Here is a 14,229-nt window from a genome sequence, read left to right as displayed (position 1 = left end):
GAATGCCTTAATAAAAAAAAGTGGGCAATTTAAGCTGAACATGAAGCATCTCTGCATTGCTTATTTAACCTATCTAATTTTAATGCTACATCTTTGGCAGATTAAAGCATATGTGAAATGGAAAATACCTTCTCAAACTCAAGTCTCACTAGTACAACAGTGCAGGCAGGGACTGTCACATACCAGGTTCTAAAGAAGAATCAGAGTTCCTTTATTAAAGAATGTGCATGATTATATTCTCGTGTGCCAAGAGAGACTCACTGATTATCAACTTCACTAAACTAAACCAACCCATGCTTGAATATTGTTGCTGAGGTGTCCTAGCACAGAACTCTGGCTAAAGAAAATGGAAGAACTTGAAGTCTTACTAAAGCTCAGTACACTTCCTATTGCACTTGAAATGTAACAGCCATTTATATGGCAAATATGGAACATGAGGTAGCAGCTATTCCATTTGGTATTTTTAATTATCTCAGACTAATATCAAACTTACTGTGTTTTGTTTCAGAATCACTAGAGGATAAATGTCAGAAAATGGCATGTGAATGTGACCGTGAAGCTGCCAAATGCTTTTCTAAAGCTCCCTACAATGCAAAATACCTTTTGTGGCCAGACTTTATGTGTGGTGAAATTCAGCCTTTGTGTAGGTATTAGACATATGACATCCATCCATCTTTATGAAAACTCTGTATGTGTTTAAATCTAAAATGCCCTTTTTTTTGGTCACAGTAGTGACCATAAATGATTTTCCCATTTCTTGATCCTTCTTCCTACCATCTCAGCCTTTCCACCCCAGAATGGCTAAAGTAAACATTTATCTGCTTGTAAAACCTTAACTTACAGTCTAAAAGCGACTTCATTAGTTCTGTGTAAACTTTTATTGACTAAATAGGAATTTATCCTCTTAAGGAGTAGCTGAGCTACAATTTTTATTTATACTCAGATTCACATATTTTTCAGATTCATAATACCATTCACTGTAAACTTTTTATCCGCCCTCCACAAGCTATAATAAACTTCTCCACCAACATTTACCTTAACATTTCTTAACTTAGAACTGACAGGAAGAAATGCATGAAGTGACAGTGTCAGCACAAAGAGCTCTCTCATCTATATTAAACTTATTATGAAGCCTAATTTAACTTTTCCATCTCGTTCACCTTAAGTAGTCCTGCCTGTATTTAAAAATGCCTAATATTATTCTGCTCTAGTATTTACTTCTCAATTACGTTTTTCTAAGAAGTTTATTTAATATGGCTCAAACTCCTTACTCTGTGAACACCTTGAGTTTCCTGTGAGCATGGGGAGAAGTTCCACCCTTAAAACTTCAGTGCAAACACAAACCATCACGAAGACAGATACATTAAAAACGTAACAGTCACTTGGGACCACCTTCTTTTCCCATAAACATTTGACCTTGGACAGCATACGTTTGCAAAGTTTAGATGTATATACACCTCATAAGGATGTAAAGATGGTTTTAGATAGTCACTTCACTGTTTGCTGAAGACTTTTAGGAAAACAGCAACACAAAGTCCCAAATATACACTTTTTCCAAAGAGCTAATTTTAACAGTTTAAGAACTAAAAGTGTTTTATATCTACTTTCACCCCTCTCACCTTAAAGATACAGGGCTATGGAACAAGTTTGCACAAGCATTCAATCTAAAAAAATCCATAAAATCAAAAAACAGTTCTCTAGGAAGGATGAAGATTTCAAAAAGAGATCTTTAATCTTTAAAACTATTCATAGGCAAATTTAAACTTCATATTATATATATATCTATAAAAAAACCACAACAAAACCAACAACCCCACACAAAAACAAACCCTCAAACAATGTAGAATGCAGGAGGACAAAGCTCTTGAAAAACCTAACTTTTGCTTCAAACCCCACACATTTACAAATGGCAATCCTGGTGGCACAAAATAACTCTGCAGTCAGTGTTTGCTCACAGACCTAGATACACACATTGTATTGCAATAAGATGTAATTACAGTGTCAGGTCACTTTTCCAACCCTGAATATAAGAGCTAGCAACTGACTTCAAGAGAAGAGCATTAATGGAGCTATTGATGAAGTCTAACTGATCTGAATAATGGCAATGAGCACATTTTCCAAAAGTCTTTGAGAGCAGGAATTTTAGCACAAACTGTGAGACTGTGTTTCTGACAGTCACAACTTCATGTGTAAAGCAGACTGAAAATACTGAAGCATTTTCAGTATCAAGCCTATCCAGGAAGAGCTTTCCTTTGGCAAACTTGAGGAACACACTGCTGGTATGAAATGCTAAAAGAAAAAAAAAAACAACAAAAAAATCACTGTAGTAGTGCAGAAGATATTGATTTTAAGGCAGACAGAACAGAGAATGTTGTTTGATCAAAAACAGGATGACATGACACTTTCTGTGACTAAATCAGGCATGTTTTGTGTTTGTGGTTTTTTTCTCAATTGCAAATTTCTGGTAGTAAAGCCCATCCTTGGATTTGGAATCAGATGGTTTAAGAGTAACTTGTCTTAAGGCTTTTTTGTACATTTAAAATTAACATAATCCACCATTTTCACTGCCACATATGTAAGAAAAGCAAGCTCATTTCAGGTGTCCATTTTTAGGAGCTAAACAGATCAAAAGTTCCAATGCCCATCAGTGAACTTGTGTCTCCAGACGCCTCACTTCTTTAACCACAAGATCAATGTTTATAATTGGATTAAAGTATAAGGCCCAGTAAAACAAACAGTTGCAGACAAACTGAGGAATAAAAGGCCAAAAAATTGCAACAAGAAGACCCTGGGTTGAAACTTTCCAGAAATGTCTCCACATTCTTTGAGGAAGAGTCCTGTGAAAAAGGAAAGGGAGAGGCTTAGAGAACTTTCAATTTTGTTTCTACTCACTCTCAGAAAAGCTAATATGTGCTGCAACCTCAAATTATTTAGCCCTTACTCAGGAACCTGTGAAATATCATTATGCAGCCCAGAATAATTTTCTTAAATTACAGTAATACTACCTTTTACATGGGGAATCATTAAGTCAATTTATTCACATCACAAAGCACAGCAAGTTGAAGTGGTCAAATTCCAGATTTTCTTAGATTATATCAAAGTACCCTGTTCTTTTTTGACCACACATTCTGCCCTCTAGCTGCCGCCAGAGAAAATGAGAACCCAGTACACAGCAAATCAAGAACTTCCCCTATGCAAGTTCTAAAGATTATAAATAAAAGCTGAAGCAGTAACCAAGAACAACAATTCAGATCACTTACCAGAACAAGTATCAGCATAATAAAGCTTACTTATGATTCTGAGGACTCATTCTTTAATGCCTATACTCTAAGCGTACCACAACAATACTCTGTACTTAGTTCTCAGTTGAGAGCCAATACCAGTTACCATAAAAGGCAATTCCCAAAGTAAGAGTTAATATTGACCCAATGGTTAAGTACATGCTTACTACCATCACTGCATCTGCTACACCAGACCAGCTGTAAGAAACTCTTTCAAGTACACACAGAAATAAAGATATTCAGGAATGAGTCTTAGTATGTGTGTGGACTCAGATTCATATATTCTTATTAATCTCAGACTTGTGGCAAGACACTGTCATTTCAGTGACTAACTGTGAAATCCTAAGAGTGTTACTTTCTCTTTACAAGACCAAGTACTTTCTACCCTCCTCAACAAATTCAGGAAGACTTACTTCAATTCTCTTCTTGACCAGAGCCTCCAAAATGAGAATAATTCCAGGACAGATAGCAACATGGCATTCACAATTATAAATCTTGATGTCCAGTAGTGCACATCCAGCCAATCCCAAGCAAATTCAGCTATCAACTGGTATGGTAAAAATAAATACTTTACAATGAATTCTCTCCACTGTTTCCAAGAAGGATCTTTAAGGTCCTGTAAATTAGGACAAAAAGACTGTTAATCAAATTCATATTAAACTGACACAACACTGGCTTATTTCCACTTCTATTCTTGAAAAACTGTGTTTCATACACTAAAGACAGTAATTTATCTTGACTACACTTTCTGGTAGATATACTGTAATGCAGTACTTTCCATTAGATTGGAATAACACATCACAGCCACACAGACTTTAAAATGCTGTTTGTTAAAATACAGGTATTTTAAGTGAACAGCCTTTCTATAGTCATGTGAACCTAAAAAAAAAAATATCAGCTTCACAGATTTGAAGTCTTGTAAGCCTTAAATCAATCCTATTAAATGTAATGATTACAACAGTGGTTGCATACAATAAAATCAAACCAAGGAACCACTTTGTAGGAATTTTTTTTACAAAGTTGTATTGTAAAGATATGAAACAGTGAATAATTACATCATGTGTTTTTATGTTGCTAGTCTTAAAATGTTTTTATCTAAAGCCAGTAGCACATTCAGTGTTTTGAGCACTTACTAGCAGTTTTGGGACAATAGCTTCGTATTTGTCTTCTTGCAGAGGGCAAATTGTGTGGATGAAAGGTAGGAAAGCTTCTGCATAATCAAACACGTATAGGTATAACATACTGAGTCTTGGAGAACTTTTCAGTGCATAGAGAAGAAAGAGTGATTTTCCTGGATTTACTGCCTGAAAGATATCAAATAATCAAGTTTCAAACAATGACAAAAGACAATGAAGGGGACATGCCAGTTCTCAGTTTTTTTCTGACAATAATTTTTCAAAGGATCATTTTTCAAGTACAACTGTCCATTGAATTGAGCAGTCTTTACAAGGGTAATCCTATGACCTTAAAGCTCCTACCGCCTTTAAGAGAATTTTCTTTTAAAGATATTATTTTAAAAATACTTAACATACATGCCAGACTTCATATAAGAATTACCTTATATTCCCAAAGGTTCTGTGGTGGTTTAACACCTAAAGTTTTCACACATTCCAGTTCCTCCATAATAGCTTTTCTGTGGTTACTATTCTCTATACTGTAAGGCTCTTTTGTAAAATCCTCCTCTGTCAGTGTTAGAAGGAGTCTACAAAAGAAGAATTAAGGTCTTCACCAAAAGGTATTACTTAACAAATTAGCAATTACATACTGACACAATAAGCTGCTGATAGAAGGTATCACCTTTCAAATTACACTCCCTATCAAGTGTCCTGAATTAACTGCATCCCAAACCCTGGGTTTTAAAAATCCTTCAAGTTTTCTCTTGCCTGCTTTCAGCAGGCAAATCTATCAGCTTGTTGGCTAGTACTGAATACACTTCTTTGGTACTTGGACTGAAAGCACATCTAGAACTCGAGTGGAATGCAACAATAGCATAAGAATAATTTCACAAGAAAGAAACAATGGGAGAGGTGAATAATATGTCAGTATGGTTTTACTTTCAGTATCATTTAGTCTGCACTGTTAGCATTTTAACAAGTTCTTAGGAAATGTTCAGTTAGCTTGCTTAGTATCTGGTTGGAATCTGGAGATCAGCTAGTCCAAACCCCCTGCTAAAGCAGGTTCAAGTGAATTTTATTCTGATACATCAACACAATATTCCCACAATCTATAGAATGAAGTATAGTCATTTCACAATATACCACCCCCAATATCCAGCAGCACAATCAAATGATAGCTCTCTCACCTTCCATTTACTTTCTCCAGTAAAAATCTTTCTTTATAATGTGAAGCCCACGGACCGAGCTGCTCCAGCCAACGTATTACTTCCTCTGAAGTCCATTTAGCAACAGGCTTGTGTACAAGAAGATCTTCATATTCTCTGCTACTCCAGTGATATCCAAGTAGAACTACCTGGGAGTGGAAACAAAATGGGGGGAGTGGGGAAAGAAAAAAGAGTTCCTTTACCTGCAAAGCAAATATATTAATGATATGAATAAACACACATTAGGGGTCTTGACAAGTAGAGTCTTTCTTTTTATGGATGCTGGAATATTCAAGAAAGTATCTTGAAATGTTACCCAATTTGTCCAACTTCTGTTTAATGTATATTGCAATTGTAATTCTGCTACCTTATTTACTTCGCTCAGATGAAGTTTCTTCTGTGCTGACAACCTTCTTTATGTGCATGTAGTTTAAGTATCTTTGATTGCATGCTTAATGAAGTAAATATGGAAAACCAATTGGGTGAAACTTACTGCTACACAAGTTAAAGCTGTCAGAACGCCTGAGAAAAACCCTCCTCCTCGAGGATTAATTCTTCCTGTGTTCGGAACTGTAGGGATCTGGTCATTCCCATATTTTTGGAAGGTTGCTAAGCTGTGTGCTATATCACTGTTTTGTTGAATATCTTCTTTTCTTTGTTCAATGGCATCAGAAAATAGCTTTTCAATAACATCCCTAATAGGAAAAATATTTGTCATTGTACTATAACCACTGAAGCTTAATGTTCAGAAAAGGGAATAACTTTTGGTTTTGTTTTCCAGCTTCTATTTATGACTTTTAAACCAAGAAAACACTAGTTATTAATATTTTGTTAAACCAGTTACTTCCAAACAGTTCCCTCAGCTTCTAAAGACAGAGAAAGTTAAAATAAATAAGAAATAAAGATTAAATTTTTATGTGATAAAACTGACTTGTGTATGCTCCTGGGAAGCCTTGATTACTCAAAAATGCTAAGCAAAAGACAACATAAAACTCTACTATAAATCTTATCATCTATTTATTGAAATATTATCAACCTAAAAGTGAATCAAGAAATTGTGGGTAATTCAAGACAGCAAACTGGTATTTCTAGCTTTGTGCTGCAGTAAGATCACATTTCTTCCTATATACAATTCCTAAAACAGAAATAATTACTCAATTATAAAAAATAATTCTAACTTAGAATTATTAGGAAACAACTGGCAGTATTTAAAGAAGAAAATTTCTCACTTCTAAGAACATTTAGGAGAAAAAAATCCACTTAAAACATGGCCAGTCAACTCACTTTCCATGCAGAAAAATTCTAAACAGTTCAGTACAACTGCAGAATGTAAAATATTTCAGGATTTAAACATCTTTGTGACAGCCGTGATTACCAATAAACTACTAAAATCTGCAGCAAACTCAAGAAACCAGACAACTAATTTCAATGGGTTTAGAAATTCAAGAAGGCACAGCACACTCACCTGAGAAGGATGTTGACTTTGGGGAATCCTTCCCATTTTTCTCTGCATTCAGGGCACTCATTCTTCTTGGATGATACCCACCACAAAGCTAGGCAATGTCTACAGAAACTATGCCCACAGTTCAGAGTGGTGGGATTGACCAGAATGTCGTAACAGCAGTGGCAAAGGAACTCACTGGATGATAACTGCCGACTGACCTCAGGAGTAGTGCATGTTTCAACTTCTGCTCTCTCAGTTTCACTTTGTAAAGTCTCATCTTCTTCCATTTTCTTTGTCTTATACAATCAAAAGCTCCCTTTTATCTTCAAACTAGGTAAGGCACTACTTCTGCAAAGTAACAAGATAAACCTCATTAAGAAAAAAATTTCTTACTATACAAATTTAGAATTGCAAGCAGTGTAATGTAGCATTGTTAAGTCTTCAATCGCTTTCATGGTTTGAAACTTTTAAAGCAACTTACATAATTTTTCATTATGAGGAGAGCTTCTATTTTTTCAACAACATATTCATTGCAAACTACAGTTAAAATCAGACTCCAGATGTAAACAGCTGGGTTCAATCTCCCTGTATTTTCCCTTCCTATAGTACCGAACATATGAAAGTGAAAAAACAACCCTCTAAGATTCAAAACAGTACTCAATATATGGAATTGAAACAAACAAACAAATACCCCGAACTATGACTTAGATGACTTTTGACAGTATCTTTAATCAAAGTATTATTAATAAACAGCAAGTAAAAGAAACATCATTAGAAAGTGACATTAAAGAATAAAAAAACACCAAACCAAACCAAACCAAAAAACCCACAACACACCAGTGTAACATAATGATCTCATTTACCCCACTATTATTCTTTCCAAGCACATAGAACGAAACATTGCTAACAAAGGTCAGTTCGACATTACTGGGCAATGTTAACAAAAAATGGATTTGATCCACAAAGTTACGTGCTTCAGAATTCTAACTGATTGATCCGCATTGATCTGCTTGCCTATTTGGTGAAGGACGGACCTCTGCATTTCCTGGTATTTCAGAAAATGCACAAACAAGAAGAGTCCAAGATTGTTTCAACTTACCAAAAAGATAAACCTATTTGCTCGATGTTCTTACTATATTCTCTTAGATGGATGTGTCTAGTTTCATAAGATTACTTATCAGTCATGTTCGAAGCTATCAAAAACTATACCATTTTCTTCTCATACACTACCAAAACACTCTATACTGGCACTCTCCACTACGTGACTCCTGCTTAATACTAAGTTACCATCAATCCACCCAGATCAAGCTCAGAGATAAGCGTGCCAAGCTAGAATTAGAAATAAAATAAAACAAACAACCAAAACTCAAGCACTACAGAATACAACAGTGCAACTAGGATCCGCAGACTGCTGACAAACACGTCTTGTTCCTTCAAAGCAAAGACCGTCGGCTTTCTCAAAGACAAACTCAAAACCTCACAACAGCAGAAATCAAAACAAGGTTTTGCACCCGAGAACATTCTTCTAGTTCCCCTGGAACAGCGACAACAGGATGTCTGTGGGTGCGAAACATTTCACCGGTCAGTCAGAGAACGACCAGAAAAGAGTCAGAAGTAGAAAGCAATTTACTAGCTCCTCTCCTGCCGCCTCTTTCCAACTTCAGCCTGCTTCCTCCCCCTCTGTGCTACCACCAAACCCGCCGCACCGGTGCCTCGGGCCTGCAGCGACGTGATGGCCGCTTCCTCTCGCCAAGCAAGGCCGGGCCCACCTCGGAGGCGCCACCCGCTCACCCCTTCCCGCGCTGCAGCAGATGAGGGGAGCGGAACGGCACCGCTCAGAAACCCCGGGCAGGGAATAGGTCTCGCAGCGCTCCGCGGCAACCCCCGCTGACCGCAGACAAGAAACGAGACCCACCGCCCACTGCGGACTCACCCGCCGCCTGCCCCGCTGGTGCTTCCGCACAGCCACCCCACGGGGGCGCGCCCGGCCTCAGCGCTGCGCCGCTCCCGCGGCCGTGCCCGTAGCTCAACGGGAAACGCAGGTGAGAAGCTCGGCAGGGAGGAGGGACGCTGAGCGGCCTATCCTGTCCGGGGGCTGCGGAAGGAAAACCGAGCTCGGGTCCTACGGCGGGCTCCAAACTGCACTCTGGTAAGGGGTTCCAGCACAGCCTCCCGCTGGGCAGCAGCAGAGAGCTCCTCATACAGTCCACGGCAGTAGAGCTCTTTTATCTCACAGCGTTTTATTTCAAAGCTTTTAAAATCATCGGGCAGGAACACTGCTACACTTTTTTTCTTAACACACTCCCCCCTATATTCATGAGAAGTGAGCTATGTTTGCTGGCTACATTTCTACACACCCAGGCAATCTCCCTTCACAGAAACTTTGTTCAAGGTTTATTTTACAAGTTACGATCGGGAGGTCTAGCCTCTGAAGTAAATTACAACTTTCAGACGCCAGTCTTGACTCCAGTGCTAACATGCGGCACCAGGTTGGTTCACACAGGCTAATGTTATCACATGAGACTCTTACCCACTCACGGTCATCTGCATTAGCCTCTGTTATCTTACCGCATTTCTTTTTGACTGAAGCCCAGAAGGAATCGAGTGATTTTTGGAAAGTACTGCTGAGATACATGTTTTCACTGTGCAACACTGACATCGTATTAAAGATTCTGTTCTTGTTCCAGTTTGAGACAAGCTGCAGGTCCAGTTCAAATTAAGAGTTACCGAACCAATTATTTAATTATTCCAGTTTTAGTAGTTTTAAAAGTATGCTTCTTCTGCCCTATTATGCAGATTTCTCCGAAGGGTCCAGGCAAGCTGGTGCAGACATCTTGCTAAGCCTTGAGCATTGTTTAGTTATTCTACCATGATGGGTTAAAGTGCTGATTTTATCGTTTTAAAAGTGAGACAAACGCTTCTTCCATAGTAGTTCACGCCTGCCAGTTCCGCCTGACACTTAATCGTTAAGAAATAATCACCAGTAGTTCTCCACTATCCTTCTGGTACCTCCTTCTTTCTCGCTGCTGCTAGTTCTGTTTTTCCGGTCCGTGTTTCCCAACATCTCTGACACTCAAAATACCCCACACAAAAGCAGCTGGTTTAGGACTCCCTTTTTCTCTGGAGACCCTATCAGTTGTTCCACTCCGCAGCTGCTGGCAGGGCTATTCTCCCCCGCCGTCACACATCGCGACGTGCAGCAGAAAGGCACTTTTCAGGCCTAATGGTCCGCTGCAGCAGCAGCACCAGAGACTCTACTGCCGTTCACACGTGGACGAAGACACCTCGCCTTCGGGAGCGGTTTCTCAAACGCCGCGCCCGGACGGGCCGGGGCGGGCCTGGCCTGAGGCTGTAAGTCAAAGTAAGCGAAGATCACATCGAAAGACCCGCCGGCAGGCGCCGCCACGGGAGGAAATGGCGCTCTTCTGCCCGCCGCCTCCGGCCCCTCACGTGGGCGCTGACGCGCGGCGGGCAGCGGGCGGTTTCCGGAAGCGCTCGGCAGAGGCGGCTGGTGGTGCCGAGCCGGGCCCAGCTCTGGGCGGGCTGGTGCGGCCGGGCGGAATGGAGGTGATCAGAAGCAGTGAGTGCCAGCTGCTCTTGTACCCTGCGCTCGGGTCAGACCTCGCGGCCGCGGCGGGACGCTCTGAACGGGCAACGCAGAGGACGTCCTGGTGTCTGCGCTGCCCATCTCCAGGCTGACGGCGAGGTTCGGCCTCAGCCTCTCTTGCGGGCATGAAAGGAGTCCGCAGTCTTCCTCTCGCCCCTTGAGGGACAATCCTGAGAGAAGTGCGTCGGGCGAGCTTCTACGGACGCCCTAAGGCCTCGGGTGCGGGCGGCCTTGGGGCGGCAAGCTCCTCTGGCCCCACCACCGGGGCCGCGCTCTCCAGCTGGTTTGGGCCGCCTGTGCCCGCCTGAGGGGCGGCGGGCTACGGTAGAAAGTCGTTAGTAGTCTTAGGTGTGTTTTGCTCTTTTACCCGCAGATTTTAAGGATACCCTAAGCAAAGTATATGAAGCCATTGAAGAGTCGGACTTCCTGGCCATCGATGGAGAATTTTCAGGTACGGTCGCGCCTGTTTTGTGATTGTGAGCTGTTGGCAGTGTCTGTGAAAGGGTTCTAGGTGCCGAGTTTGCTCATGTGGCGTATCTCAGTGTTGGCCTGAAAAAGCTGAGGTTATCCCAAAATAATGACTCTCTTATTATGTGTGCGGTAGTAAGATTTTGATCAAATAATGATACATGTCATACTTGTGCCGTTTCTAGTCTTTCCCCACTGTAACCTTTTAACAGGTACAGCTCAGGAAAAAAGTGAGATTTTATACTTCTCCTGAAAACAGGGCGTTGGGATAAATAAGGGAGGTCCTGCAAGCGTTTGGACAAGGAAGGACAGCACTAAGAACTTTGGCATTTGTGAAACAGAGGGTCTGTGCACCGGAGTTGTCATAAGAGTTGCTTCAACTTTGGGATACTGAGTTCAGTCAGCATAATAAAAACTAAACGTGGTGAAGATTAGGTTCCGTTAGATGTGGTGCTTATGAAAATGCAGTGGTTGTTAGGTATTGTTATAGACAGCACGCTTCCCATTTTCAGTTTGACTCTGATGGTGCATTGTGTTCTAAAGGCCCATCAACATTATGTTACTGGTGGGTCTTTCATTTTAATTTTGTCTTGTACAGGAACAGCTAGAACACTGATGTTAAGCTGGATGGTTTTTGCATACTCCCATAGAAGAAAATCTTTCTCAACTGAAACAATCTCAACATAGTTTCATAGTTTCATAGTTTCATTTAGGGTTGGAAGGGACCACAAGGATCATCTAGTTCCAGCCCCCCTGCCATGGGCAGGGACACCCCACACTAGATCAGGCTGGCCAGAGCCTCATCCAGCCTGCTATTAAACTCCCCCAGGGACGGGGCCTCGACCACCTCCCTGGACAACACATTCCAGGGTTTCACCACTCTCATGGTGAAGAAGATCCTCCTCACATCTAGCCTGAATCTCCCCACCTCCAGCTTCATTCCATTCCCCCTAGTCCTATCACTACCTGAGATCCTGAGAAGTCCTTCCCCAGCCTTCCTGTAGGCCCCCTTCAGATACTGGAAGGCCACAATTAGGTCACCTGGGAGCGTTCTCTTCTGCAGACTGAACAGCCCCAACTCCTTCAGTCTGTCCTCATAGGAGAGGTGCTCCAGCCCTCTGATCATCCTTGTGGCCCTTCTCTGGACACGCTCCAGCACCTCCACATCCCTCTTGTAATAGGGGCTCCAGAACTGGACACAGTACTCCAGGTGGGGTCTCACCAGGGCTGAGTAGAGGGGGAAGATCACCTCCCTCGACCTGCTAGCCACACTTCTCCTGATGCAGCCCAGGATCTGATTGGCTTTGTGGGCTGCAAGTGCACATTGAGAGCTCATGTTGAGCTTTTTGTCCACCAGCACCCCCAAGTCTCTCTCCTCAGGGCTACTTTCCAGCCAGTCACTGCCCAGCCTGTATTTGTGCCTGGGGGACATGTACTTTAAGAGAAAATGGTTTTCTTAGATTACAAGTTGTATTTCTTTTCTGTGGTTAATTTTGAAAAACTTAACCCAAAGCAAAATATGTTCTGCTTTTTCAGGGATCAGTGATGGGCCTTCTGTTAGTGCATTAACCAATGGCTTTGACACTCCAGAAGAAAGGTATCAGAAACTTAAAAAGGTAGGTGTTTACCTTGAATAAAATGAAAATATTGGAAAAAGGTTAGAACTCCTTTGCTCTGAATGAAGACAAGGTAGGGAAATGTGACAGAACTCTGTAAAACTGAGTTATGTGGAGCAGGTGGGGATTGCATGTTTCATTGTCTCTGCTGACAGGAGATTTGGGGAGTGTTACATTAAATTTGGAGAAATCACGATCAGGACACACAGATGTTCCTCACCAACAGTTAACAGATGTGTAGAACTTGTTAAAGGATGTTGAGAGCGTTAAAAAGTATCAGTTCAAAGGGGAACTGGGTCAGAGAAATTCAGTGACAGAACCTACATCAGGACTAGAGTCCTTCCCAAATTATGTCCTACCAGTGTGTGCTACCCTGAACAGAAATTAAATGCCAGCTGCCACCACCTCTGCAGCACACACACAAAAAGATGCTGGAGGGTGTGGAAAGAGTTTTGAAAAAATTCCATAAGATTGTAGGAGACAATATGTGGTGTGCAAGGGTTGAAAGGTCACCCTCAGCAAGCTGGCTCATGACGCCAAGCTGTGTGGTGCGGTTGAGATGCTTAAAGGAAGGGGATGCCATCCAGAGGGTCTTTGAGAGGTTGGGCCTGTGTAAACTTCATGAAGGTCAACAAGACCAATTGCAAGGTCCTGCACATGGGCAATCCAAGCATGAGTACAGGCTGGACAATGAGTGCATTAGAGCAGCCCTGAGAAGGAGGACTCGCGGGTGTCAGTAGATAAAAATCTGAACATGAGCCAGCTATGTGTGCTCACAGCCCAGAGAGCCAGTTGCATTCTGGGCTGTATCAAAAGAAGCACAACCAGCAGGTCAAGAGTGGTGATTCTTCCCTTTTGCTCTGCTCCTATGAGACCTCACCTGGAATTCTGTGTCCAGCTCTGGGGCCGTCAGTGTAGGAAAAGTGGGGAGGGACTCTTTCTGCAGCAGTATAGTGATAGGATGAAGGTTAGTGGCTTCAAACTAAAAGAATATAGATTTACTTTAGATACTGGGAAGAAATTCTTGATTGTGTGGCTGGTGAGGCACTGCAACAGATTGCCCAGAAAAGCTGTAGACGCTCCTTCCCTGAAAGTGTTGAAGGCAAAGCTGAACCAGGCTTTGAGCAACCTGGTCTGTTGGAAGGTGTCCCTGCCTATGGCAGGTGGGTTGGAACTACATGACCTTTAAAGTTCCTTCCAACCCAGACCATTCTGTGATTCTAAGACTCATTTCCTATGTCTTGTTACCACCTGTTATTTTTTCCCCTATGATAGAATTGAATAAGCCTGTGTATTCTGTGTGTTTGAAATGAGTGTTTTGCCCCTCAGTAGGATCAAGTCATCCAATGAGACCATGATGTTTCTTCACGTTCTTGTGTACTTGCAGTGTTATTAAGAAAACTTTTTGAAATTGATGCAGCTATTGTGAAATACTAGAGAACATCATTGTAACTTGCCTAGAGACTGTGCTAGTACATCTGTCATATTACCCA

The 14,229-nt window shown here is 41.5% G+C and overlaps 3 protein-coding genes across 13 annotated transcripts in view; 2 read left to right on the top strand and 1 right to left on the bottom strand.

Annotated features, from left to right (window-relative positions):
- PLA2G10 (phospholipase A2 group X) overlaps positions 1–6,527 on the top strand; it is a 30,714-nt gene extending 24,187 nt beyond the window's left edge. The window contains exon 6 of the mRNA XM_068147114.1: positions 509–6,527. Within this exon, the coding sequence (XP_068003215.1) occupies positions 509–654 (146 nt within the window). The 3' untranslated portion in view covers positions 655–6,527. The remainder of the gene's footprint in view (positions 1–508) is intronic.
- On the bottom strand, positions 2,645–10,415 carry BFAR (bifunctional apoptosis regulator). 10 transcript variants are annotated; one of them, XM_068147111.1, is made up of 8 exons: positions 9,576–10,415; positions 7,067–7,393; positions 6,095–6,296; positions 5,584–5,804; positions 4,839–4,983; positions 4,415–4,585; positions 3,695–3,897; positions 2,645–2,837 (listed from the first exon to the last, which is right to left on the bottom strand). In XM_068147111.1, exons 2-8 carry the CDS (start codon positions 7,330–7,332, stop codon positions 2,645–2,647), a joined length of 1,401 nt encoding a protein of 466 aa, XP_068003212.1. In that variant the 5' UTR covers positions 7,333–7,393; positions 9,576–10,415. The 10 variants fall into 10 exon arrangements, with proteins under 10 accessions (XP_068003212.1, XP_068003210.1, XP_068003205.1 ...); XM_068147109.1 differs by having other exon boundaries at positions 9,614–10,415; XM_068147104.1 differs by lacking the exon at positions 9,576–10,415 and adding an exon at positions 8,979–9,070.
- Positions 10,416–10,532: 117 nt separating this feature from the next.
- PARN (poly(A)-specific ribonuclease) overlaps positions 10,533–14,229 on the top strand; it is a 49,888-nt gene continuing 46,191 nt past the window's right edge. Inside the window, exons 1-3 of one of the 2 annotated variants that reach the window (XM_068147101.1) lie at positions 10,533–10,625; positions 11,026–11,103; positions 12,657–12,736. In XM_068147101.1, coding sequence (XP_068003202.1) covers positions 10,607–10,625; positions 11,026–11,103; positions 12,657–12,736 — 177 coding nt within the window. In that variant the 5' untranslated portion in view covers positions 10,533–10,606. The remainder of the gene's footprint in view (positions 10,626–11,025; positions 11,104–12,656; positions 12,737–14,229) is intronic. The other variant, XM_068147102.1, reaches the window with a different exon arrangement.

Source organism: Melanerpes formicivorus, unplaced genomic scaffold, assembly GCF_026170545.1.
Source record: "Melanerpes formicivorus ecotype bairdi unplaced genomic scaffold, bMelFor1.0.p_v2 SCAF_14, whole genome shotgun sequence".
In the NCBI taxonomy this organism is placed as follows: Eukaryota; Metazoa; Chordata; class Aves; order Piciformes; family Picidae; genus Melanerpes; species Melanerpes formicivorus.
Note: the sequence above shows the minus strand (reverse complement) of the source record. Positions and strands in the feature narration are given on the sequence as shown.

What these genes read in the sequence shown, in the direction of transcription:
- BFAR (XM_068147111.1), bottom strand. Translation starts at nt 7,332, where the DNA reads ATGGAAGAAGATGAGACTTTACAAAGTGAAACTGAGAGAGCAGAAGTT. An exon ending in AAAGTCAACATCCTTCTCAG is followed by an intron (nt 6,297 to 7,066) that starts GTGAGTGTGCTG and finishes TTTTCCTATTAG; the next exon opens with GGATGTTATTGAAAAGCTAT. An exon ending in AGAACCTTTGGGAATATAAG is followed by an intron (nt 4,586 to 4,838) that starts GTAATTCTTATA and finishes GATATCTTTCAG; the next exon opens with GCAGTAAATCCAGGAAAATC.